General features: G+C 40.0%; 3 protein-coding genes across 6 annotated transcripts; 1 reads left to right on the forward strand and 2 right to left on the reverse strand.

Annotated features, from left to right (window-relative positions):
* Positions 1-680: 680 nt before the first annotated feature.
* On the reverse strand, positions 681-6,093 carry vash1 (vasohibin 1). Its single transcript, XM_032499797.1, has 7 exons — positions 5,138-6,093; positions 4,656-4,744; positions 4,200-4,256; positions 3,930-4,004; positions 2,945-3,326; positions 2,294-2,403; positions 681-2,083 (listed from the first exon to the last, which is right to left on the reverse strand). The coding sequence occupies exons 1-7, from the start codon at positions 5,357-5,359 to the stop codon at positions 2,011-2,013; spliced, it is 1,008 nt and encodes a 335-aa protein (XP_032355688.1). The 5' UTR covers positions 5,360-6,093; the 3' UTR covers positions 681-2,010.
* A 627-nt stretch (positions 6,094-6,720) lies between these two features.
* On the reverse strand, positions 6,721-10,018 carry fcf1 (FCF1 rRNA-processing protein). The gene is made up of 8 exons (XM_032500511.1): positions 9,816-10,018; positions 8,808-8,872; positions 8,557-8,628; positions 8,328-8,476; positions 7,639-7,711; positions 7,457-7,544; positions 7,123-7,217; positions 6,721-6,966 (listed from the first exon to the last, which is right to left on the reverse strand). Exons 1-8 carry the CDS (start codon positions 9,816-9,818, stop codon positions 6,918-6,920), a joined length of 594 nt encoding a protein of 197 aa, XP_032356402.1. The 5' UTR covers positions 9,819-10,018; the 3' UTR covers positions 6,721-6,917.
* arel1 (apoptosis resistant E3 ubiquitin protein ligase 1) lies at positions 9,926-25,494 on the forward strand. 4 transcript variants are annotated; one of them, XM_032500508.1, is made up of 22 exons: positions 9,926-10,092; positions 10,815-11,042; positions 11,694-11,862; positions 13,374-13,594; positions 14,230-14,301; positions 16,127-16,353; positions 16,521-16,758; positions 16,849-17,018; positions 17,902-18,082; positions 18,187-18,428; positions 18,581-18,658; positions 18,749-18,890; positions 19,015-19,136; positions 19,250-19,325; positions 19,838-19,947; positions 20,056-20,235; positions 20,566-20,691; positions 21,184-21,313; positions 21,418-21,476; positions 21,563-21,652; positions 21,752-21,927; positions 23,225-25,494. In XM_032500508.1, the coding sequence occupies exons 2-22, from the start codon at positions 10,895-10,897 to the stop codon at positions 23,325-23,327; spliced, it is 3,060 nt and encodes a 1,019-aa protein (XP_032356399.1). In that variant the 5' UTR covers positions 9,926-10,092; positions 10,815-10,894; the 3' UTR covers positions 23,328-25,494. The 4 variants fall into 4 exon arrangements, with proteins under 4 accessions (XP_032356399.1, XP_032356400.1, XP_032356398.1 ...); XM_032500509.1 differs by having other exon boundaries at positions 9,938-9,956; XM_032500507.1 differs by having other exon boundaries at positions 10,092-10,325.
* Positions 25,495-27,285: the final 1,791 nt, after the last annotated feature.

Raw genomic sequence — 27,285 nt, forward strand, 5'->3', positions numbered from 1 at the left:
AAACATCCAGTCGGAACCGGACCGGTCCAACACGTCTTTCAGCCATCTGTCTATTGAGAGTCAGAGTCTAAGCAAACTGAAGTCACGTAAAGACGAGTTTTACAACGCTGTGATCGACGTCTTCACGAGGAAAGAGCGTCGAATGGATTTTATGTACAAATAATCTACCGATTGGTGAGTCGGAAACTATTTTGGGTTTAGTGAGATTGAACGAATGCTGCTAGCCATTTGCCTTCATAGTTGAGCAGTGTGTGTTTTCATTGTTGCTGACTGGGACTGACAAACATAATTGGTCGCTGTGCAATATTTAGAACAAAGATGGTTTCATAACTTGCATTTTGATGCTGGACATTACGTGTGTGTGGGGAGAGAGAGAGAGAGAGAGAGAGAGAGAGAGAGAGAGAGAGAGAGAGAGAGAGAGAGAGAGAGAGAGAGAGAGAGAGAGAGAGAGAGAGAGAGAGAGAGAATATGTCACCCAGAGTATTTGTGTGAAATCTTAACTTTGCGGAAGCACAACTGTCATTGCGGTCTTCAAATCAGATGGTTTTAGAAGTCCTAAGGTCCAGGTATAAACGGTGGGGGGGGGGTCAGGCTTTTGCGGTTGCTGCCCGAGTCTAGGAACAAGTTACCCCCCACCCCCCCCCCCCCCATTATCACAAAACTGAATCAGACAACCAGAATTGTGTAGCCACTTTGACCCTTTATTGTGATCCTGTAAATCAACAGTCTTTTGGTAAAAAACAAAAAAACAATTGTGTTATAGAGCACTGAAATGAAAATGGACCACAGCTACTATACAGATAAAAATGTTGGCTGTGGCGACACTTTCAAAACAGTGTGTGGTAAATATCGGTCTACTGGTGATCATCAACACTGAAGGGAGTATAAAATGACAGTATTTCCAGTTAAAAAAAAATACAAAATGCAGATAAAAGTGCTGTAAACTAACTTCTTTACACAATAGCTGAACTGGAAGTTGTGAAATATCGAATGAAGTTGCTACAAATAAAAGTTAGAAACAACACATATAAAGCAGTTATACAGTACATAGAAACGGACTTCTCGTTACTTTACATCTACATTAAATGCAGATGAGGTGAGTCAGATGCATTACCATGAGTCACCTTGATAATTGTTCCGGTTCATGTGAAAGGTTTTTATATTCAGCAGCCAAAATAACTCCTGTTTATCTTCTTCCCACTCTACAGATGACTTCATACTCTTAAATATTCTTTTGTATATTTAATATTCAATCCTATATTCAGTCTTGATAAAGTAAATAGAATGCTAAACATGCTAGCATATGGATAGTAGAAGTCTCACACAATTTACTTAATTCACTTTCAGTATTTTCAAAGAGCAGAGATGACACTGCTTTGTATTTAGTAGACAATGAGAATAACGGGATGGATATAAAAAGTATTTTTCTTCTCTTTGAGTTTCCATACAAGGCACAAGGGTAGTGGTTTGCAAACTGCTCAGTACGAAAGCGATTACTGTCCAGCAGAGCCTAAGTGGATTTAAAATTACATTACATGTGCACACTTACAGTACGACAATACAGCTAGCAGACAAGTCTTAAGAGCTTTTGTTGAACATAACACAACCGAAACCTATGATATGTCCAGTAGCACATTTACACTGAGTGGTAGTCTCGCCCAGCATCGGCGAGGAGTCATATTTCTCGTTGTGTTGAGTTCGCAAAACTCCAACAGTTATATAAAAATGTTAACAAAGTACTGCACTTTTTCCCCCTTTTTTATAATCGGGAACGTTGCCAGCACCAATTACTATGCACGGTAACTGCTCCAGAAATAGCCTCGAACAACACGGACGTAGGGAAGCTGAATGAGGCATTTGTTTTGGAAAGGAAAAGTTGCTGGTGACCTATTCGACATTGCATCCCGTGAATAGGCCAATGTGTACGAAGAAATAAGCCTCCGAGTAAATCAGTGGCCCTGTGAAACAAGAGTTTGATACCTTGTAACTCCACAAGCAAGCTAAAATTCCTCAGACTCGAATCTGGTATCCATTCATGTCTGCAGCCGATTTTTGCTCCAAAATCTTCTTCTCTCCGGAGGGACTGCAACAAAACAGACACAAATATATGAGGCAATGAGTTTTATTCACACGAAAAGGAAATTAATTAATAAACAACTTATCCTTTGCTGTAGAACATGAGACATCTGTAGTCCAAATATTTTCCACTGACGGAAGCATTTCACATTAATGGCTATAGTGTCTGTATTTTTAGTGAAGAACCAAGTTATCTAAAGCATGCAATTAATCATACCGTCTCTCAACGCGGCTGATCCTACGTACGGGGCTGCTCGGTGCTCTGAGGGGTGAACCCATGCTGTTTCTCCTGTCTTTGGTGGGAGAGGGTGGTGCAGGCTTTCCTATCTGCCAAAACAGATTATATAAGAACATCTTAATCAGAATCACTTTCAAACACCACATGCGGGAGGGTAAGTCAACTGGACCTATGTACAGGGCGAGGCCCAGTACCAGTGGCTGAAGTCTGCCTGCATTGTTAATGTGATTGTGCAGAGCACTTGCTGTAAAAGATCATCTATTGATGGATTGAGCCGGCCATGCATGGAGCACAGCAGGGCCGGGTTAAGCCATCACATTAGTTTTATTATACACAAAGCTCAGCAGTGAGGCTGCTTTAATCATGTGAGCATGAGAGGTGATGAGAGAGCATCGTTTGAAAGAAAGCGCTCCTCAAACAGCCGGGTCAACTCGGTGTCACTGTGCATGAAGAGGCAGCATTTCAAAAGGAATCTAATAAGCAGTTAAGGAAAGCCTTTCTGCTGAAGACAAATTGCATTTATCATTATTGTCTTTCGCCCTGCAAGAGCTCCATCAGCTTGTACTGGTGTCTGGAGCAAAATTAGACTTTCACAATGCTATTATTGTCCCAGATACCAGTGTGTTGTACCTTCAGCCTCATGTCTCGAGTGTGCCTCTCCAGCTCCTTCCGTAGCTCCTCCTTGGTCAGCTTGTCTACATCTAGTATTGAATGTTTCCATTCTATCTGCTCCACGCTGTGAGGGTCATGGGACACGTACTGGCCGATCCTGACCTTGCGCAGGGTGTGCCAGTAGCCCCTGTAGGCTCCTTCGAATTCTTGCACTAAGTCCATCAGTGTCCGGAACTCCAAGGGCTTGAACATGAGGTCCTCCCTACGGCTGATGCCCAGCGCCCCGAAGCGCCCCCCGATGTGAACTCCCAGCACGATGTGGTGGAAGTTGTTCCCTGAGAACTGAGACTGAAAGCTGAGGGGGAAGCGCTCCACACCGGGCATGTTGTTGGTGAGGTAACTGTAGAATGTTGGTCAAGGAAACTGATGTTTGATCTCTGGTTTTAAAGCAGGGGGCTTCAATGTTTTATAGGGCCAAGGACCCCTTAGCTAAAAGAAAGAAGGAGCAGGGACCCCCTAGTACATATATTATGTAAAGTTTAGTTGTATTAAACAACGTCGGATGGATTGGGCCGGAAGGATTCAAATGAATGGATATTGCCTTATAATTTATACATCATGTTTTAATGTTAAACCTACATATGGAAGGGACAGTGATTCCTCAACCTTAAATGTACCTGTGAATGGCGACCATAGGGGGTTCCTATAGTAAGCCTATCATCAATATTGTGTAAATTAAATGTTGTTTTCTCACACATTTCTCACAATTTATCTTTGCTGACAATATGTTGGATTCATGTTAATGCATATTTCCACACAATTTTTGAAAAACAACGATCAAACATTAATTTGGCGGCCCCCCTGCAGTAACTCTGAGGTCCCCTTGGGGTCGCGGACCCCCTGTTGAAGATCTCTGCTTTAAAGTACAGCGTCTTGAGGAATATGTAAAAAATATCATAGCATATAAAGCACTATGCAACATGATCTGTTGCTGTAAAGATACATCCCCAGGATCACTGCCTCCAGGCATTTGATTGGCAGAGCCTCCCGTGTCATCTCTTTAGCAATGTCCATCAACCTGTGCAGAACAATGGAACAGAGAGTAACACTTGTAATGAACATCTGGGACATATAAGAAATGACTGAGTGCACTATAGATGATATGCACACGTTTGTTGAACCAAAAAATGTGCGCCCTAAATCTAATAAAGCAAGGTTTCCTGTTTCTTGACGTTACGTTCAATCTTGAGTAAAAGACAAAAAACTTGCTTACGCAGTAAGAGGCCGGCTCTTCTTAATTTCAAAAAACTGTGTTCCCGTGTGATTGTACCTGTAGGACACAGTTAAGTCATACCATAACAGAGCAAACTGCTTTGGGAGACTACTTTGCTGCATGCAGTGGGGAGGAGGGGAGACAACCACTTATAGTGCTTTGTGATATTCATAGGTTTTTGGTTAATTATGGATGCATTTAGTCTCTGACTGGAAAACAAGCTTAATATAGAAAAGAATATCTACACTGGCCTACTTTCTTAAGCGTGCCAAAACAGTGGGTCAGTGGGATTAATAAAAGGTAGTTTATGCACTATGTACCTACAGTACATCCACTTGAGTAAGATCCTAACATATCTTTCCAACTATATATGACATGTTGTTAGAAACAATAAAATACACTCAATAATTACTATGGTACTAACCAGCCAGTTACACCAATTTAGTCAAAGGATACTGCAATTCCCTGATGTATTTCTGTATGGCTTCCAGGCGCTGTGGGATAGTGTTGGTAGGTTGGTATGTAGGCACACTCGGTATTGGAATCTGTGGGACAGAGCATCCAAACAATTGCCTTACCATTGTACAATCCCAATATTCATTGCAGCTGGAGAATGTAGTCTTGTGTGTTCTTCTCATGTGAAATGAATGGCTGTTCTCTTGTGTTTGTTTAAAACATCCTTAGCATGCACATGTACTGTGGACTGGAGACATGCATTGTATTTTACTACTGTGATGAAAGAATAATCATTTACAGTGGAGTAATTCAAGTGAATTTAGTGGGGACTGCTTAGTAACACTGTAACTCAACATTTTCCCATAACACACAGGTGTAAATTGTTTCTCCACAATGTTTACGTTTACCGTTCATAGTGTGAAGTGCAACTGTTACTCTTGTCTTGTATTACCAGCTGCAGCTTCCCATATCAAACACTATACCTTGGGCAGGTCAGAGGCAACCCGGATCTCCTTCCCCAAAGCTTCACCGTTGGGGTGTATTCGAGCCACATGGCGCCACATCCTTTCCCAAGTCTCCTCATCTACTGGGAGGCCTCCTCTGTTCACATAGAAAGGCACCCCTCCATCCCTTAACTCTTCTTCACCTTCATCCTCCTGCTCCTCATCTCTCTGCTCCACTGAGCCCATGGTCACCCTCAGCATCACTCTTCAATCAGGAAGCCAACCGAGTCCAGGCACAGAAATGTCCAGACTGATGCCTTGGACCTCTTACTGGTTAATCCGCTTGCAGGTTTAAGTAGGTTTCCACAACAGACGGCCAACTCATGACACCAAGCAGCTTGTGCCACAAATATCTCAAAATGTCAATGCAGAATTTAATTGGGTTAAATCTAAAGGCTTAACTCCTTGGAGCATCAATTTGCCCAGTGAAGTACAAACAAATTCTTTATGGAATAAAGAATGACTTTGCTGTAACTATTCTGCTCTTTGGTAAAATCTAGTAGACTGTAGGCCATTCAACAATCACATTCATGTAACTAAATTATAAATTAAGACACTAAGGTAATTTAGCCTTTAGACGTGTAGCTATTTTGATGACGATACTGTGAAAGTTCATCAACAAGCAAACGCAAGTCCGCCAATGTAACGCTATATCACAGTCTATAAGAGGATTGGCTCTGCAGACAAAGTAGGCTTTTAGAAATGACTAATTCCTTGTATCGTTAGAGGTCATCACCACTGCTATCCAGCTAAATCAGTGCCAATTGTACAATCTCATCATCTCGATACTCCTCAAACGTCCTTTTCATCTCCGTGTTCACCAAATCATTTCCTTCCAAGTCAGCCGGTTCATTGTTCATCCAGATGCTCCTGGGTTCACTGACTGCGGATTGGATTCACGTCTACGAGCCGCTCAGACACTCCCAGTCTTAAGTCTACTGCGCATGCTTCATATTTAGCGGATGATCTCAGCCGTGACAAATGCTGCATTCAGGTGCTGCCTGAAAGGTGTCAATCGCCGATCCGGTTGCATATATATTTACATACCAAGTGCTTTTGGCTATAAACAAATCGCACCAATTTAACTGATCTAATGGTACAGCGTTTGGTGCTGTGGTGGAAGGATTAAGAAAATGTCATTTATTTCAGACATTTCTTAAAGTTAAAATGAAAACTATGAAAAGGTCATGAAAATAGACATACAATTGTGCCAATTAGACATGATGCCAAAGAGTGAAAAAGTATTGTTTTATTTTTATACAATTTAAATGCCAACATCCTCTGGTCATCAGTTCATAGTCGACTTAATTAGTAATTCATTGGTTTGTTAAATTATACAGGTGTAACATTTACATTGACCTCATCCCTGCAATGAAACACATTTTTACTTTAATTAAAGAACTCAAAACAAGATAATTAGGAAGACAGACACCACTGTGTAAACTATGAACCTAATATTGCTCTAGGTTATCTTTCCCATTGTAAATTAGTATATTTGCTCATATAGAAACATGCCTCCACACAATTGTGGTGTTGGAAAGATTGGAGACTGAAGACATGGACAATGATTGCAACAATTAATTTATTCTTGTAACAAAATGTTTTAGAACAAGAAAACAAATCTGCAGTTAGATCAAACCCACCACATCCTCACCAAATCAAACTACAAAGGCTCTCAATATTTTTGATATACATAGAAGGATAGAATATTAAACAGGAAACTTAATCTATTTACAGGTCTAGCTCTGTTGTAGAAATATTAAAACCTTGGAGCTCCGTAGTCATCAGGCATCCGTTCAATATTGTACCTATGTGAAAAAACAAAACAAAAACAGAAAATCAGTCAAGCTGTGTTTTTGATGAAGCTGGTAGATAAGCGGAGGCTAATTTTCTTGCATTTTAATGAAAGAAAAACCGTGAAAAAAGCCGCCATATATTCAAAGCAAAGGTTGGAATAGTGTTACCTGTGGTTTGAGATGTACATGATGGGAACCCCAGGAATCTTCCTGATTCTTCTCTTTAGATCTCTGTCCACGGTAGCCAGGATGTAACACTTGTGCTGTGGAAATATATTTAGGTTATTGATATCTACCCATACCAAAACTACACAGCATAACATTTACCCACTATAATGATATGACGCCTCGTTTTAAATGTTATTAATTACACCTGTGCTTTTTTCTGCTATGACAAGCCAAAAATGTCTGTTGTGAAAAAGGCCCGTTACTCATCATTTTGTAATGTGAACACTGACATGCTATTACATGTATGCTACAACTATACGTTAAAGCTCATTACCTGTGTTACCCTTTGGACTAAACAGTCATCGGCATATGTTCCCTTGTGTGTGCATGGCAAGCGCTCAAACCTCGGATCCTTGGCTATCCTTCAAAAACAAAATAAGCACAAAAAATGTAATTACATAAAATAACAGAATGAGATCGTGGCAGCTCTGCCATTTTACGTTCAGCAGCTTGTACCTGAGTGCAACTCTGTACTTCATTCCGAGCTTTTCAATCTCAGCCATCACACAGTCTGTGATACATGGGATACCTGGAAAAACAAAAATAAATAATGAATAATTATATATGTTGATGCATCTTGAGATCCTGTTTTATGAAGGACCCGGTTCCAAGTTTCTCCATACCCAAAAATAAATAAGGTCCATGCTTATTGACACTGCTATCAAAACGATTGAATCATATAACATAATGTCTAAAAATAGATACGTGCGCGAACCGGAAAAATTATTTATTAGCACGGTTTGTGCGTAAAGACCATAGGTAAAGACTAGCCTCCCTACCGCAAATCATTCAAAACATAGTCAGACTATACCTTGCAGAAGCTACTGAGGATCCTAATAAACAAACTGGCTACAGAGAGCACCGCTCTGTGGGCCGCTTCATCAGCTCGTTAAGATAAAACAGCGACAGAAGAATTCAAACAGTCACTCAATCAGCGTTTTACAATAAAATAAATAGTTCTGTTAAGATTAAGAATTTGTTGTCTCTAGATAGAAAAGTATTGATAAATACTCAGATTGTTAAGCAGTCTAGAAAATGGTATCATTAAAAAAAAAATCAACGATCCCCACTCCCAAATTATATGTAATAATTTTACTGAGAGAAAGATTACTAATTAATGTTTACCACTTGGCAATGGTACTTACATTTTGCATACAGACAATCCATCATAGACTGAACAATGTCCAGTTTGGCCTTGATGGAGAAGTTGATGAAATTTGTGTCAACTAGAACGTGGTATGGTGGACCAAGCTGAGTATTGTACTGGAAGAAAAGGCATGATGGGTACTTTGTCCTGCAGAAAAAAGTTAAAAGAAATTAAGTTCACCCCACATTCTTTATCAACAAATTTAAGTTTCTGTGTGGCCAACTTACACTTCTCTTTCCTTAAGCTCTGAGGGATCTTTCTTCTTTTTCTCTTTTGCTTTGGCCCGGTCTTTCTCTTTTCTACCAAACAAAGAAGGAGTGATAAGCTAGTGCTTGCACTGACCTTAAAGATCCCCACATAACTGTTGAATGTTTTGTTTAACTTAAATGTGAGACTAAAATGGGCAGAGCTCATGAATATGATGGTTAAACCAAGGCACACGTTGGCTAGAAAACAGAAAGCAATTATTAAAACTCACATTCTGTGATCTTTCAGATTGATCATTCTCTTCATTGCAGCAAACTTCCTTGTTTTCTGCTTCCCCTAGATTGAACAAGTTGAAACACACATCGATTAAAACCAAGATATGTGTAAGAGTTTGAGTCCACATCACAACACAAGGTCTTCACTAAACAGTTTGGGTCCAAAATACATTTCTGATCTGCTACTACACTATGACCCACCCAGACCTCTCAGGTCGTCTGGGCCACGTCTGCTTTCTGTCCCCAGAGTCAGAACTAAACGTTCAGTTTCTATGCTCCTCATATCTGGAACAAACTCCCAGAAACCTGCAGGTCTGCGAAACTCAGTTCTTCTAAAGGTTGAAGACCTTCCTCTTTGATGTTGCATTTCTTTAAATTTTTGTTAATTTATTAAATATTTAATTTCTTACTGCACTTTATTCTCGTGTTTTATCTGTTTTTTATTTTAACTGTTTTATGTTAAGCACTTTGAATTGCCCTTTTGCTGAAATATGCTATACAAATAAAGCTGCCTTGCCTTACTAATTTAACAGTTCCAACGTTTAAGCATAGAGAAAAACTAAACTTTAATATCATTATTTAAGTTGTTTTTTTAGATAAGGACTTACATAACTAAAAAGGTTACAAAACAAACACTTAATTAATTAGTTAAACACTGAAAACTTAACTTAGGCTCCATTCATCATGTTCGCAACTTTCAAGAGAGACCAAGATCTCTGCATAGATAAATGGAAATAATCCATTTAGAGGAATATTCCTTTAAGTAACTGACTTTGTACGTTACGTGTAGGTAAATAAAGTTATAACCATAAACCGTAACGTTAAATGAAGTTAGCTTACTTTACGTTAGGCGCTAACGTTTGGTTGGCTAATTTAGCTCAGTGGCTTGCCTGCTAAAAAGCTTTAACGCAAAATGAATCATATACGAAATAGCATACTTCGGCGGATAATGATTATCAAAGTGGCCGTGGTGTAACTGTAAAACACATTAAGAGATTACATACCATGGTTTAAATTTGAGACCACCGAGTTGTGTGGATCTTTCTCCCCTTCCCCTCGTGTATCGATGCGATTCCCGGTGACGTAATCAAAAATTGACACGCTTTCTGCGCATTTTCCGGTATGCTAATGATTAACAGGCTAAGGTACAAGGTAGATGCAGTGTTCAATAGCGTAGATTCATGACATTTCTACATCTGCGGTTTTGCTTTGTGTAGCTGTGCAGGAGGTGTCGTATGAACGTGTTGTGACGTGCATATTGATAACAGCCACGGGTCGGCGGTGAGCTTTCTGAAATTACGCTGACATTGTTGGCTAACTTTGCTAGCTGTTAGCATTGTGCAGTCGTTCGCTGGGCAAATTATTGCTACTGTAGCAGTTAATCGAGACGACGCTAACAGTTGGTAACATTAGCCTCCAGCTTTGCATTGTGCTCCAGGTGAAAATAGACCTGAGAGAAGATTGATGATCCAGGTGTTTTCTAGTGTTTGAAACGTAATTCAAGCAACTGTTAGGTACGTTTTACTAAAGCTGACTCGGTTTGGATATGTTATTTAGTTAGCTATGTTGTTGTTTATAACGGTGGCAGCGGATTACATTGTCCAACGTCAGTAACGGCACCACCATCTAGACTGCTGTTGTTGGACGGGATATAGAGTAACTAGACTTTAATTGACCTGGTTTATTTAGATTGACCGTTTGTAAGGGCAAAACAGAGGCTTGTGAAAGTTTTATGACCATTTTTTAGACAAGTCGTTCATGCATATTTCAGTGCTGTGGATTACATGTAGTTCTTCCATCAGCCAACACTTCTCCAAGGTGATACTTAAATATTCATTGTTTTCTTGGCAGAGCAGTTTCTTGGGAAGCTGCTAGGCTTAATCATTTCCAGTCTGTTTGACCTATGTTTTCCTCAGTAGAATCCATTTGTTGAAATCGTAAGCTTTTTGTTCTATATTTTGGTACAGCTGTTTTGAGCCTAAGCAGTTTCTCTCCAATTGTAGGAAACTTGACTTGTACCCTGGTGAGTGGCAGTTTTCCTTTGAGCACGGAGAGGTCTGAGTGAAGGCTGAAAGATGGTCTGATGGACCGCCGCTTCTTCCTGACCTTCCTCGTCTGTTCAGTGTTGTGGATCTTCTTCTGGGAAGTACGCTGGAAGAAAGGAAAGGAAAGTCAGATTGAGGAATGGCTCCAAGGACATAGCCTCTCTCAATACAGGCACTTGTTTGAAGGTCAGTGTTTTACAGTATCTTCTTTTGAGATTCACATGACCAATACAGTTTAGACATTCAGTTGATGGTCTAATCCAGGGTGAAGTTAGCAGTTGCACAAGGTTATTATTAATTGAAACTTTCTGGTTAGGCTGGTTTCTCTAACCATGATGTGCCCCAGCCCCTTTCCTAACTTTTGCAGAAATACCAGGGATAACATGTCATTTTTAAGACTGAGATAACAAATCAGCACATTACATAATGCTCACATGAAACATTTATTTATTAAATTACCACATCATGGGACCATTATCTAGTGTGCAGACTCTATTTCTCTGTCTTATACATGTTCTTCGGCCCTGCACCTAGTATTCATTGTCTGGATATGCATGCTTTTGTGTCATGTTTTTTTTAACTGGAATTAAACTTGGTTTATTGCAAGGAGATTGTGATGCTTATTGCTTTGACCCTGGTAATTTTTTGGTTTTGAAAACTAAATATTCAGGCTTGTGAGATGCATGTGGCATGCAAGGGCAATCAGCACAAGCTTAAACACTCATAATAATAATAGACATCAATGAGTGTTCAAGCTTGTGCTGGGGCATTACTGATAATGATTTGTTGGCCAGTATGTGATTGGGGATTTTTATGTGCTGTTCATGTGTCATCCAGATGTACAGACACTGGAGGAACTGAGTCTCAGTGTACTGAGTCGTCTGGAAGAGGTGGTAAAGGAACAGCAGCGCTGGAGGGAAATTGCAGAGGCCCATATCCTGCTGTTTAGAGACTTTGCCTTCCAGGAGTGGCTTTGCTCCCAGAACCTGGAGCACTATTACCATACGTAAGCAATGGAAGGTCTTAACTTTAATGTTTGCACCAATCTGGCAAACGATAGTGAGCAGCTTTCCTTTTTTGGAACCAATTACTTGTTGGCATGCCAGAAATGTAGATTTCTTTTTCTAGCAGCAGAAGTTTTGTTTTTTTAATGTCTTGTATTGGTTATGTGCTTATTGTCATGTTCTAGGCTGGGAAACACAGGTTATACTGACTAATGTCCACTTGAGGGCAGCCTCTCCATTCTGGCTGCCTTAGTATGCTGACACGGAGCTGTTCAGGCTGCAGTGTTTCAGAGGGTCACTGCAGTAAAAAGTATTCTTTAGAGACGGTTTGTGTGAGACACGGTAGCAATGCAGGTGTTAGTGTATGTGTTGCATACTCTCTATTGATGCAGTCAGAACCGACCGTGATAAGTAGCTAGTGGGTTATAAAAAATGTTGTCTCAGTCAGTTTATGGAAAGCAAATTGCAATGTTTCTAAAGGTCAACGTTGTTTCTAACACATAGTCATGTCCTAGACATCATGTTTTCAAGGAAAACTCTAATAACTCTGAAGGAACACAGTGTCACATTTCTGAAGGTCATGACTGCCACGCTATTGCTGGCAGAGCTACAATTCAGTGACTAACTGTGTAGTAACAGAAAATGATCTTTGCACTCTGTTGTTGGCTAAAAATATTAAACTGTAAATGAGGAAGTTGCAGAGTCACATAAGCCTTGCATTACTTCTCAGATAGTCTATTTAAGAGTCTTATAAGACAGATACAATTATATAAAAAATTGAGCCTCACATTTTTATTATCACAGTAATTAATCACAAACACAAGGTAGATCATCAACCATGCCATACACTGTGGCAGCAACACGCTACTAGTAAATTCACATAAAGATAAAGAAAGCAATTTCATATAGTTATTACTTATTATTGTTGCCAGAGAAAATTGAATAAATAACACTGCTAAAAGATTAACATATTTTAATAATTATTGAGATAATATTGTGTGCTACCATAACTTTGGCCATGAAAATGGCACTTTAAAAGGTGAATTGCAGCACCAGCACAGCACGTTCCTAGTGTTGACAAGCAAAGACGTAATGTTGTTATGGGTGTTAGTAGCTTTACAATGGGAGATTATGTATCAGTTTTAATGATAATAAATTATCTGCTGTGCTTATCTAGACAGTTCCACGCAATTAAGCTTTAATCTGAAGTTATTTGCCAAGGCCAGATGCAACATGTCACACCATCTCACTACTCCCTGTTGACAAAACTAACAAGTTAAGCTAATAAAACTGTGGTTACTCTTGTGCGGCGTTCTGCAAAAACTTTTTGTGTGCAGGTCAACTTGTTGTGTGCAGTCAAACCACTGCCTTGGTCAATAGACATGTAGTTAGCAGTCATGGTACACTGTTTTTTTATATATATATTTTAAGCTGTACAAAGGTAATTTAGCTTTGCTACCATTCCTTTCGAAAAATCTACTTCATATACTTTTACTTTTGCTTTCCACTGCAGACTGAAGACCTTGCGTTGTATGAATCTGGACGATCTATCCCAGTTTGACAGTCAGCTGCAGCTGTCTCTAGCTGCTTGGGGATACTACTACGAAGACTACCTAAAGTTGTCTACAGGCATCAGGATCCTCCAAAACTCCAGAGGGAGTCGTGACCAAGACTACGAGATCCGGCTGGTACACAGCCTTGCTGTGAGGCGTCTGAATGAGAAGTGGACGATTGGTGAGTTCCTGATCTTTTTCTGCTTTAGACTGCCTTTGGCTTGGGCTGCTATCCACAGCTGCAGAGTATTAAAAATAATTAATTTATAGGATAAGATGAATTTTACTGTTAAGTGTTGCTATGTGTTGTCACAAGTGTTGTTACGACAACAATCGCATTTGAATGTTGGCTCAAGTGCTGTAATGGAGTAGTGCAATGTTGCTTCATCTCTCTGTATAGCCCACAATTTGTGAAAATTAGTTTTTTTTTTCTTCTTTTATATTAACACAATTTTCTCTCCTATTTAGGATAAATGTAGGATAATATAAAACAAATAAATGTTGTCACTTTATGGCATTCCAAATGCACACCCATAAAACGTTTCACATTGGTATTCTTGCCTAGTGTGTGGATTTAAACATTCACACCAAAGTTGAAAAGTGGCCACTTGAATTAAACCATTTGTTCTTGCTTCATTTGACACCATATAGAATATAGTTTTGCCGATATCCCGCTGGGGTTTTATAATCATAAGAAGAAAACAAAGTAAAACCGTTAACATTTACCTGCAGGCTCAGACCAGGAAGTGTGTATTGTCTTAATTTGTATAAGATAGAAACAACAATAATTTTTCACTGGTACAATTGTCTTTTCAGCGGGAGCTCTCATATTTGGCTGTACTGTGGCGCTGTGCTTCTTGATAAGGGACCTCATGTTTTACGTGATTGGTGAGTCCTTTATCAACTCAGTGGATTGGGGTTTGGGCTGATACGTGGAATTGCTGCTAATAGGGTTGTGCAATTCAAATCGTGATTTAAGCTCTACCGATTCAAAATCGATTCATTCCATATAAATATATATATTATTAGGGTGGGGGAAAAAATCGATACAGCATAGTATCGCGATATTCCCGTGGCGATACTGTATCGATACACAAACGCCAAGTATCGATTTTTTATTATTTAAACTGCACATGAGAATTAACTTTTGGTAGTAGAATAATCAAATCAGTTGCTTCTTTCAGTCCACCAGATGGCGCTGTTTGTTTTCTGGTGAGGTCAGCGGGGTGACTGTCAGCGTGCAGGAGGATGTAGATAAAATAAACATGAGCGTTAGAGAGAGAAATCAGAAAGCACCGTCTGCATTAATCAAGTGTTGGAACTTTTCGGATTTTTTAACAAGGAGGGGACAACTGAGATGGATATGAGACATGCGATTTGCAAGGAGTGTGTATGCAAATAAATACTCAGGGAATACCACCAACATGAGGGCTCATCTTACACGCCACCATCCAGAGTTAGCGTTAGCCGAGGACGGTTAAAGCTAATGCTAAACCAGCTCCGCCGAAAACCAACCAACACAGGACACTTAGCTTGACAAAGCTACCTCCAAATTCAGAACGAGCGAGAAAATAACTAAACCATCGCCTGCTTCATGTGCAAAGACCTGGTCCATACAACGTGTGGAAAATGAGGGATTTTGTCAACAAAACACTGGAACCAAGGTACGTAACTCTGTCGCGCGCTTTTTCACGGATACAGCCGTACCCAGGTCTACAGAGAAGTTAAACTCAAAGTTCAGGAAAGTTTAAAAACAGCAGAACGTGTTGCATTGACTTGTGATGCATCCACCTTAATTAATGCAAACAGTTCAGTTTGCCAGTTGTATAACATTTATAACACTTCATGAAAGTGTTTGTTGTTAGTCAGCTTGACAGTCACATTTTACAGCAATAAAATCCATGTGAGAGAACAAACAGATGTTGACGATATTTTCCTTTGGGGACAAATAATGAAGTTGGAAAAGTAATAGAGTACAATATATCGCAGAATATCGCAATATGTTTAAAATCGCAATAATATCGTATCGTGACCCAAGTATCGTGATAATATCGTATCGTGGTGCTCTGGTGATTCCCACCCTATTATATATATAAATATATATATTATATATATTATATAATATTATATATATATATATATATTACTTTTTTGTGTGTGTGTGTGTGTGTGTAACATTACAACAGGTCTACAAAATGAATTTTACAAGAATTTCTTTATAGGGAAACCCAAAATTACTACACTCTATAGACTATTTCCAATTTATATTATATTACACTGACTCACTTATCGTTTTAATGTTTCCAGATGTTTGATATCAGGACGATGAGCTGACAGAACTAGATTAGAACGGACCCACCGCGATGACGTTTTTGGTGGAGCTGTTTTGTTAAAAAGTCAACTTGGAAGAAAGCGAACGATTTAACAATAAACTACATCAACACAACAGTATGTGGAATTAAACTGGACGGGCCCAATAACCTCTGAATAGTTCTACTTGTTAAATTGCAATGTGAGCGGCAGCCAACAGGGGGGGGCATTATGTCTGCAGGAGAATTTAAAAGGCAACCGCAACTACATTGTGTGACTGCCCTATTTCTGTTTGTCACGCTTTGGTCGTTGCTCGGCCTTAGTGGTGTCCTGAACTTATTTCAAAACCAAATCCAAATGTTCCAACATCTTGTCTTCTGTGCTTCTCCTCTTCTTGCAACAGGTGGAATTACTGTTTCCATCATAGCGTTTGTCTTCACCATCAAGTTCCTCTGTGAGCTTGCAGCGCGGGTGGTCAGTTTCCTGCAGAATGAGGATCCAGGGCGACGCGGTGACCGCAGCATCTACGACTATGTCCGGGGCAACTACCTTGACCCACGTTCCTGCAAGGTGTCATGGGATTGGAAGGAACCGCAGGAAGTGGGGCAGACTATGAGCTTTAGAGTCCAGGTGATGCTTAATTCCTAATGTGCCAAACTAAAGATGTACTGTACCTCTTGTTTCTAGTCTTATAGACTTTCTTACAACTGCAGCAGTGTCAGGAATATTTGTTTAGCATAACTATGAAATGTAGAATTGAATTGTATGGTCTCTGTTTGTACTTTTTGTCTTCTCAGCTGTTCTATAAGAATGGACAGCCTTTTCCGGCCCACCGGCCTGTGGGGCTGAGGGTCAACATTACTCACATCGAATTGGCTCTGGACATCCCTGTTACACAGGAGGTTCTGCAAGAACCAGAGTCTAATGTAGTCAAAGTGGCCTTCACTGTGCGCAAGGCCGGACGCTATGAGGTTGCTGTCAAGCTGGGTGGCCTCAATGTGGCCTACAGCCCTTATTACAAGATATTTCAGCCAGGTATTACTTCTCTGTGTGTTTTAGATCCAGTGCAATTATTGATTTGACAAGTTTGAATTGAGTATTGTTCTGTTCTTTTGTTCTATTCAGGTACAGTTGTCCCATCCAAAACCAAGATAGCCTACCATTTCTCCACCCTGGTGCTAACAAATGGCCAGCAGCACACTTTGCAGATTGAGCCCAGGGACGAGTATGGAAACCCCACCAGTAACTCCACATCTCTCACAGATGAAGCCAACTACAGCATCCATGTGCACTCTGTAAGGGAACAAAACCCTTTTTCTATTATCCTAATTTGAAGATTTACTTGTTGATGATGACTGTAAAAATGAAAGCCAGCATTTCTTTCCAGCCTTTTGTCCCAAATTGCACAGTCCACTAGCCTTAGAGCATAAAAAGTGCTTCACAAGAAAAAGTCATAATGTGTTGGGATTTACAATACTGTGATTGGGATATAATGGTATCATGAGTCCTCTTGCTTGATTGTCAAGGAAAATGCACAAAATACAACAAATTTGAAATGTGTATTTCTCAAGTTGAATTTACTAAGTTAAACAAGCATCAAATAAAATACGTAAAGAAAAAATGTGCAATACTTTTTTTTAAATAACCAAATTAAATAACAAAAAACAATATTTTTTAAAATAGAATCGTACAAATGAAATCAATAGAACAATAATTAAGAAATATACAATTTCTTATTACAACAATACATTTTTTATAACATTTAAAAGGGGTGTAATGTAGTATATAATCAACTAGTGATTAATATAATTAAATATAATTCGTACAACCTCTTCTTAAAGTCTGCATGCGACACAGGGGCTTCATCAGTGAAGGTGTGTAACAACGTGGAGACTGCAGTGCACATAGAGACGAGTGTCACGCACACACCACACCTTTTTGTTTACTCTCTACGGCAGCAACCCAGGGTTACGAATCCGACCAGTGGCCCTTTGCTGCATGTACTCCCCCTCTCTCTCTCCTCACCTTTCTGTCTGCAACTGTCCTATCCATTAAAAGGCCAAAATGCCCCCAAAGATCTTTAAAAATCGTGATTGCGAAGAGATTAATCGTGCAGCCCTACACCATAGTGGAACCGGTTCTGAGCTGGGATTCATTTGCATTTTCCTATTCTTGCAGCTGGGCACGGTGGATGATGACGGTCTGGAGGAGTACTACAGTAAGTCCGTGTCGCTCAACAAGCAGCAGTGCCAGGTTCTGCTGCGGCTGGTTCTGAGGAAGACAGGCTGTTTCAGGGCCCGCATCTCCTACAAGGACCAGCCGCTCAGCAACGGGGAATTTGACATTATTGTTCTCAGTGGTGAGCAGCGTTAAGATGCGGGAGAAAAATAGAAAGTGTGCTTTTCCACCCTGTTAGCCTGTGTTTTCCGAGATTATTACTCATGTTGTCATTGCATATTACAGAGAATGAGAAGACCTGTGTGGAGAAGAATGTGTCCACTCCAGGCATAAGTATCTACTTTGAGGCATACCTTTACAGCAATGGGAACTACAGTTCCTCGTGGCAGTTACCAGCCTCCTCTTTCCTGGGTCCTCAGAGGAGGCCCTCCATGGGAGAAGAGGAGGATGAGCATGACTCTCCTGTGGAGGGACAACCTGAGAAAGTTAAGAAACCAAAAAAGGTCTACTGTTACATATCGCCAAAGGTAAGTGGTCAGCACGTAATAGTGAATTAGTATGATTTTTCTTCAACTTTTGCATTTGTGAGTAAATAGGAAGACATGTGGTATTACATAGGGTAGAACTCAACACACGTTAATGTAAGATGACGCTGAATTTGAGTTTTAATGCCAAACAGCAACTATCCGTGAAGGAGTTCTACCTGAAAATTATTCCGTGGCGCCTTTTCACCTTTCGAGTATGTCCAGGAACGAAGGTAAGCAAAAGTGATGTCAGAAACCCCTGGAGAACAGGCCACTTTGATTCGGTTTGACAAGCTAACCATAATCTTCTGCTCTCTTTCCAGTTTACCTATTATGGTCCTGACCCAGTTCACAAGAACCTAACTCTAGTGGTGGATGATGGGATACAGCCTCCTGTGGAGCTCAGCTGCAAAGACAGAAACATCATGGCTGCCACCTTCATTCGCTTCTTGCACAAGAACATTGGTTTGTTTCGGTCTAATGTGATTACTGTTGCCTTAAGCTGCACTTAAAATACTAACAAAAAAAACATACTAAAGAAAGCGTATTTTGTGGAGGCTGTGTAGTAATTTGATGGTATGGTCCACAGGTGGCTCTGAAACGTTTCAAGATAAGGTGAACTTCTTCCAACGTGAGCTCAGGCACATTCACTCCAAGAGACCTCGCACCAAGACCTGCCTAAAAATCACTCGACACTCCCTTCTGGACTCAGTGAGTGCTGCTTCACTGCATTATAAAGTGGTGTATTATGAAAATAGATATGTGATCATGACAATCATGTGGTAATTGTGACTCATCTGTCTGTCCCTCTTGCTGTTGCTCAGTCCCTGAAGGCTACCAGGAACTTCTCTGTGTCAGACTGGAGTAAGAACTTTGAGGTTGTGTTTCAGGATGAAGAAGGTAAACAAAACGTGTGTATTAGGTTGAGTTCTAATTCAGAATTGAACATTTTTGCTGTTGCAGCAAGCACATAAACAGGGTTTCCACGGGGTCTTATAAAGTCTAAGATTTCTAAATGAAAACTTAAGGCCTTTAAAAGTCTTAAATTTGCTACAGCATTGTGTACTAGGTCTTAAATCATTTTAAACCGGTCTTAATTTTTCAAAGTCAATTTAACGCTACCTCTAGTGTTCATTAAAATGCTAATTGGCTTTATTACGACTACAAATGTAACCAACATGCAACTTATATTGCAGACTCTGACGTCTGACTTTTTTATGTTGTGTTACAGCTCTTATATTTTTTTTCATAAAGGTCTTAAAAAGTCTTAAATTTTGATTTTGGTGAAACCTCTAGAAACCCTGATAAACCCAAAAAGGCCAATGAGATTAGAATGATGAAAGTTGCTGACACAGTAATTCAGTTAGGTGGCCACACTGCTAAACGCTTAGGACTTTGACATGTCTCTATAGCTCTAGACTGGGGAGGACCTCGCAGGGAGTGGTTTGAGCTGGTGTGTAAGACCCTCTTCGACACCTCCAACCAGCTGTTCACCCGCTTCAGTGACAACAACCAGGGCCTGGTAAGTTAGTCCTTCTAACCACTTCCCCATTCAAAACCACGTATAGATGCTTAGTGTCGTCCTAAACTACATACATTTTAGAAAAATAAGAGCACTTTCCTTTTCCAGGTGCACCCAAACGCTGACCGGCAACCCCAACTACGTCTTAAGATGTATGAGTTTGCAGGTCGGATCGTAGGGAAGTGTCTGTATGAGTCTGCCCTGGGTGGGGCCTACAAACAGCTGGTCCGAGCTCGCTTTACACGGTCCTTCTTGGCCCAAATCATTGGCCTCCGGATGAACTACAAGGTATGGCACACAGTGCATTCCCACAGAAAATAAGTTCTCCTTTGACGTTGGAAGGTCATGTTTTCATTGTTTACCCTCTGGTGTCAGCTGGTCTCTCTCATCACTTTAACATTCCTCACAAAACCAAAAAAAACTGATTTGTTTCTTGGCGCCATTTACTGTATTTCATGAAGAACAAGTCTGCGTGTTTTGCTGTTTACCCAACTTTGTAACATTTCAAAGCTTAAGAGACCCAATCATCTTTTTATCTGTCCACAGAAAAGATGAAATGCCATGTTTATTTAAATAAAAGTAATTTCTCCATGTTTTCGTTTTATTTTCCACATGCAGTACTTTGAGACGGATGACCAGGAGTTCTACAAAACTAAGGTCTGCTTCATCCTAAACAATGACGTGAGTGAAATGGACCTGGTGTTTGCCGAGGAGAAGTACAGCAAGTCGGGACAGCTGGAGAAGGTGAGGCAACACTGTGAAAAGGAACCTCCCCCTTTATCCCTGATGTAATTTCTCAGAAGATAGAAGCAATAAACTAAACAGACCATATTGCTCGTTTGGCAAGCATTTTTCTTAAAGTGGTGAGTTTACCTAAAGGTGGATGAGTGGAGTTTGGCATCCATAAAAACACCACACAATAACTGTTAATAACTTTTAATTAGATATGTATGTTGCTCCAAACTGTTTTTTTACTTTTAGATTAATTGCCTATTTATACTAAGGCTGACGAGTTTGTGTAAGCCAAACACACAAGTGTTAGACCTGTATAAATAGATTTTACCAGTCAACAAAGTTTCTGAACTTACATATTCTAATCCTGTCTCTGCCATCTCTCCTTCACTGGGAATTTCTTCTAGACCCACACATTCATTTTGAACTGTTTAATGTCTTACACTGTTCTTTCTTTTATGTAATTTGTCTGACATTTATATCCTGCCACATGTTCTCTTGCAGGTGGTGGAGCTGATATCAGGGGGTTCTCAAATCGCTGTTAACAATGAAAACAAGATGCATTATCTCAACCTCCTGGCCCAGTACAGACTGGCTAGCCAGGTGAGAGAGGAGGTGGAACACTTCCTGAAAGGTGAGCTAGCACAGCTGCAGTCTGCCATTTCTTTTGCCAATTCCTCTCATTTGAGATCTCCGGTAATTTGCATGTAATTAGTGTAATTTCCTGATCAATTGCAGGTTTGAACGAACTGGTTCCAGAAAACCTGCTAGCCATATTTGATGAGAATGAGTTGGAGGTACGTGTGGTGTTTATAATAAAATCCTGTTGATCTTGAAAACACTGCTGGGTAATTATAATTTGTTTTCCTTTGAATCTCTTCAGTTGCTGATGTGTGGCACCGGCGATATTAACGTGCAGGACTTCAAGGCCCATGCAGTGATTGTCGGAGGATCGTGGCACTTCAGAGAGAAAGTGTGTCATGGAAATATCTCTCTTCTCTGTCTGTGCTTTTTTTCAACAGCAGGCCACTGATCACAATATCTGAGCATGTTGATTTTTCTCTTACCACAGGTGATGAAGTGGTTCTGGGCCGTGGTGTCCAGCTTCACCCAGGAGGAGTTGGCTCGTTTGCTGCAGTTCACCACCGGCTCCTCTCAGCTCCCCCCTGGAGGATTCAACACCCTTTGCCCCTCCTTCCAGATAATTGCTGCGCCCACACACAGCACCTTGCCCACTGCACACACGTGGTGAGTTTGAAAACACAGGCAGATTCACTTAGGCTTTAGGGATGGCATTAGCGGTCTGTTAATCGTTTGCTTTTGGTCCAGACTGAAATATCTGAACAACTATTTGATGAATTGCCATGAAAGTGTGTACAGACATTCATAGTCCCCAGAGGATTAAATCCTACTGATTTTGGTAGTTACTTGCTTACTTATTATATTTGCCCCAGTTTAAATCGAGCCAGAGACCTTTTTATTGTCTCACACTCGATCGATTGGCAATAATCATTTATTTGTTAAATACTTTGGTTCATAACCAAAGCTTTACAGAATTGTCATCACCCTCAGCTTTAAGATTGCGAACATGCTATTATACCTGACACATATCAGCAAGATAACATTGTCATTATGAACTGGTTAGCATTCTGACATTAGCATTTAGATGCAGCCTCACAGAGCATGGCTGTAGACATGTCTTCACTCTCATTTTCTAAAACAGCTGGGCGCTGTTGTTTTTAGTAAACTTTACCCAAAAAGGAATGAATAGTAATAGTAATTTCTTGAGGTCTATTTTCAGTGGTGGATTAATACATGGGCTGTTCTAGTAAGCATTTACGGCAGCAGGATGGTCTATGTGGGATTACTCTGACTCACAAGATGTAAACTGTGCGTATTAGCCTTCCATTGGTTGCCTATTTCAGACAGAATTTTCCTCCCCTTCCACTATCTAAATGTTACCGCTTTCAAAATCCCCGTGAAACAACAACAACAACAACAACAACCACCACCTTTTGAGCTAGCGACCTACAAGTTAAGTTCAGTGAGCGCCGCCAGGGCTAAAGTATAGGCAGGCTTTAACTCTAGGGCACTATTGATCAAATTATATTTGTGTTTTTGTTAGTTGACAGTTGACATACGTCTTTTTAATGTTTCATGTGGCATTTTCTTTAGCGGGGATTTAATATCTATTTTATTTTGAATGGGCTCGGCTCCCACATGCAAACGTTCCTCCTGACAATATTTTGGAAGGGCCTCGTCGCTGCATCCTGGGTTTATCACTGTCCAAGATGATTGTGATAAGTTTAAAAAAACACAACCATTTACCATATTTACCATAAATGAACTGTTGGTTTTGATCTTTTCATTGGATTTGTTAACAATAAGAAATGTAATGTAAGAATATCACAATTTTTTAAAGATTAGTATGTATGTCTGTCTGTATGTTTCAATTACACTGCTATGACATTGTTTAAATGTTATATAAATACCTTATCAGGATCTAAAATTAGTTTGGTTCTCTGTGGTCCTCTTGTCTGTCTAGTTTTAACCAGCTGTGCCTCCCTACGTACGATTCCTATGAAGAGCTGCACAAGATGTTGAAGCTGGCCATCAGTGAGGGCAGTGAGGGCTTCGGTATGCTCTGACTCTCCCATCACTCGCACTGTGGTTCCACTTGTACAAGAGGAGACCAGCACTGCCCACTCCAGTGCACCGGTTTCCTGCATTAATCAGCATTTAACAGTGGGCTTCTTGGGATGAGAATTCCCCCCAAACTCCCTACGAATACTCTCTCTGAACGAGAGGCCGTTCCAGGAAGTCCCAGAAGGCTGTCGTGAAAATGGAACTCGATCATTTGAACTCCAGTGCTACTGTATATAAAATAGCTCGCTTTTGTAAAATAAAAAAATAAAAAATAGGACACCAGGAACTGCTGAAAAAGGCGAGGTTTGGTTTAGTTGTATTTCTTAATGCTAAAGTTTGCTTAGTTTTATATGTTTGAAAGACAAAAGATGCTAGAGCAAAGGCCTGGACTATTACTTTATAACTGCTTCTTTTGCATTTTGCAAACTGAGGAACACTTAAGTGCAACAGCGGCCTACGAGTGATGTGCACTTTGGCCTTAATTGATCAGGGACTGATATGTGTTTGTAAATATATAATATCACTCTTTTATTCAAATAATTGTACATACTAGTGTGTATACATAGGTTTTCATCTCATTACCTTTTTTGGTTTGACTTTTAAGGAGAAGGGATTTCTTTATTGTTGCACGTTTGATGGGTTGCAAGTTTGTATATTTTCTATCAGTTTTTTTTTCATCTCCAAAGCGAATGGGTTTTAAAAGAAGCCAAGTAATTTCTATTGTTTAAGAATGTTTTTAATGTATTGTTTCTTGAAACAAATATTTGTGTTGACCCATACTGATGAAAATATGTTTGTCTGAAGTGGTAAATATTTTTGTTATGTTTTATAACCTGCCTTATTTATGCCCTTTGCCTCTGATTGTATCCAGCGAGGTGCGTAGGTGAGAGAAGCATAGCCGACAGTAGTAAGTAATCCAGTTGGTGTATTATGGCATTTCTACTACTACATGCAGGGGTCACTGTGGATGTTGGGTAGAGGATATATATAACACACATTTTGTTATATATGCTGTATCCTTTTTATACTTTTTCATTCACAGCCTTTTTATGGGTTTACCTCGGAATCTCCTATGCCACCTATTCATCCTCTGACAAAGGTGCATATGTGCTCAAGCACACATATGGTAAAGCATACACATCCAGTTTGTTCATAGCGGCCTCCTTCCTGTCCTGTAACCTCTAGCCATTCGAACTCACTGGTCAGTAAACTGAAGCATTATATTTGTTTTGTTTTTATGTAAATCTTTTTATTTTTAATCCTTAATTAGTATCGTCAATATCCTGAGCCAACAGTTGTTCCCCCCCCCCCCCCCCCCCCCCCCTTTCCTGTTCATAAATGTGTAGCAATTATTTTGCTGTTCCAGTTAACATTTTTAGTAGCCATTTTGTAATAGTGTGTGCTGCCAGTCAGAGTGTTTGTAAAGCATTTAAGACAGTTCATGTTTAGACTACGAAGCAAAAATTTGAATTTGATTTGAATATGTTCATGTTCCCCACCGAGCACTTTGGGTCCAGTTTCACTTCTTACAATATTTTCACAGTTGGCGGTAAAATCACTAGGGATTTAATTTCATTGTTGTTGTTGAAGGGCACATTTTGACTAGTTGCTGCAGTTAGGGATTAACTGGGTTGGCTGACTGAAGCTAACACAGTGTCCGCTGAGTTTTGATGAGAATTTGCTTGTGCATTAGATTACCTTTTACGGTGTTATGAGGTTTATAAGAAGGCTAATGGATTTGTGATTGTTTGGGTTGTGCAATGTTGACCTGAGAACAGTGAAAACGTGCTTATGGAAATGTTTAATTAAGGGTGTGTTTTCAACACCAATACCAATGGCTGATATCATATTTACAAGAAGTAAAAGTAGTTTACATGTGTTAGTTTTCATTAGATATGACCATTATAAACCAAAATGAAGGAGGTCTGTCCTGTAGTTTTATGTTCTTGTTTAATGTTTTGCTTTTCATGAGCATCTACTATTCTGTTTTATATTTGGATTGTTTCTGGTTTAGATGGCCTGAGCGCAACTTTTAGCAATGTAGATATTGTGAAAGATATTTGACTTTAAAGCTGGGATACTTTTGTTTTTTTAATGGCGAGCTGACGAGTGTTTGAGATTCTTCTCACTGAAGTTCTTTTTTGTTTATGGGAATAAAAATGATGGACTTAATTCTTATCACCTTATGTCACTTTTGTGCATCCTATTTTTATTGTGTTAAGTAGTGGTATTTGAAACCCTTTTTACACTTTCAAACCTGGAGTTGCTCTTGGATATGGCTTGTGGTGCTGAAAATTGCAAACTGGGATCCAAAAATGTAATACTTTGAAACATCTCAACGTACTGAAAATAAGGTTCACAATGTTTTTGCCTTTACTCAACGTTAAGAACAGAAGATGTATGGCTTTTAATGACTCATCACTGGTAGTACTATTTTCTTAATGCATGTCACAAAATCTTTAAAAGAGGGCTTGCATTTAAAAAAAAATCTATTTTATAATCATATGAATACATATATACAAATGAGTTTAGCTGATGTCTTTATATTTGTAATTGAAGGTACCACTTCCTTGGCCAGCAGCAGAGTGCATGTGTCAGACACAAGGGGGCAGTGGCTCTACATGTGACATTGACAGAGGATACATGCTTCTACTGTCATCCCTCAGGACAGTTTAGCAGCAGTAAATTATGAAGTGCTTTTCTGTCTTCAGTTGGCCCTCTACACTTCCAGTCTTCAACACAGAGAGGATCCTCTCCATTATAGACGTTTCTCATTTCCCCACAGACATACAACACATACCTCACAAATGCATAATAATAAACAAAGTTCATTCAAACCTGCTGGTTTCACGCCAGCTTAATGGAATCTTTTGAAAGTTCTGCTGTGTATGAAATATGATAACGCCTAACTCAAAAACATGTGCTCCCTTTCTTTTCAGCATATGGAGATGGTGGCATAACTGATTGCCATATCGGCACAAGATGTGATATGCATACACTTTTGCATTGACTGAATGTTTGCTCCCTAAGTCATACCGTGTCAGATAATGGAATTTTTATTTTTATAAATTGCTTTGCTTAAACGCTGTGGACTTGCAGGCCCCACAGCCCTCCATGCTAGACCCTGTATCTCCTCACACTGTGGTCTGAGCACTATCAGGAGCAGGCTGAAAAGCATCTTGAAGTACTTGGAGGCAGGAGTCCAGTTATTTGGTCTTGGCATGTACCTGTGGATTTGCATAATGGTCTCTCTCAAATTTCCCCCAGGAATTCTTGCTAAAGAGGGACCACAATCCGGAAAGTCATCCTCTGGCGCTCACTAAGAGTAATGTGCCATGTTGGAACGCTTGTCCTTCCCCAGAGAACTTTCGGGAGATCGCACAACAAAAATACTGTGCATTTTTGTAAATTCATCTGATGATCCTAATTCCCAGGGAAGACATGTTTCTCTGACAAATTTTCCATGTACTATTCCATAAACCTCTCCTGACCTGACTGCAGCTCTGTTTTGGAGTTTGGGATTGCCAATTTCCTGGGGGAGCCAATTTTGGGTGGTTCTCCTCAACCAAAGAATTTACATGATCGAAAATACAGTGCCTCATTTCCCATCTCTGAGTCAGACACCCTGCCTCTGAGGAGATCCATCAGCTTCTCTGATCAAAGATAACTGTCTGCAGACAGGGCAGAAAACACAAATGTGACTTATGAATCTTTAGATCTTGACTGCTCTCCCTCCTTCCTGCTAAACAGCCATGGGGTTGTCTGCTTCCCATTCCAAAATGCAGGTCCTCATTACCTGATTGGACACCACTGATTAACTGCCAACTGGATTGGCTGCAGGTATTCATCATCTGTGATGATTAGGCCGATTTGGAGGCCAATCTTAATCAGGGCTGTTGAAGGACAGGAGAGCATCACTCCAGCAGCAGGCCTCAACTGAAGTTCACCCTTAACTAAATG

The sequence above is a fragment of the Etheostoma spectabile genome, chromosome 20 (genome assembly GCF_008692095.1).
Source record: "Etheostoma spectabile isolate EspeVRDwgs_2016 chromosome 20, UIUC_Espe_1.0, whole genome shotgun sequence".
NCBI classification, from domain to species: domain Eukaryota; kingdom Metazoa; phylum Chordata; class Actinopteri; order Perciformes; family Percidae; genus Etheostoma; species Etheostoma spectabile.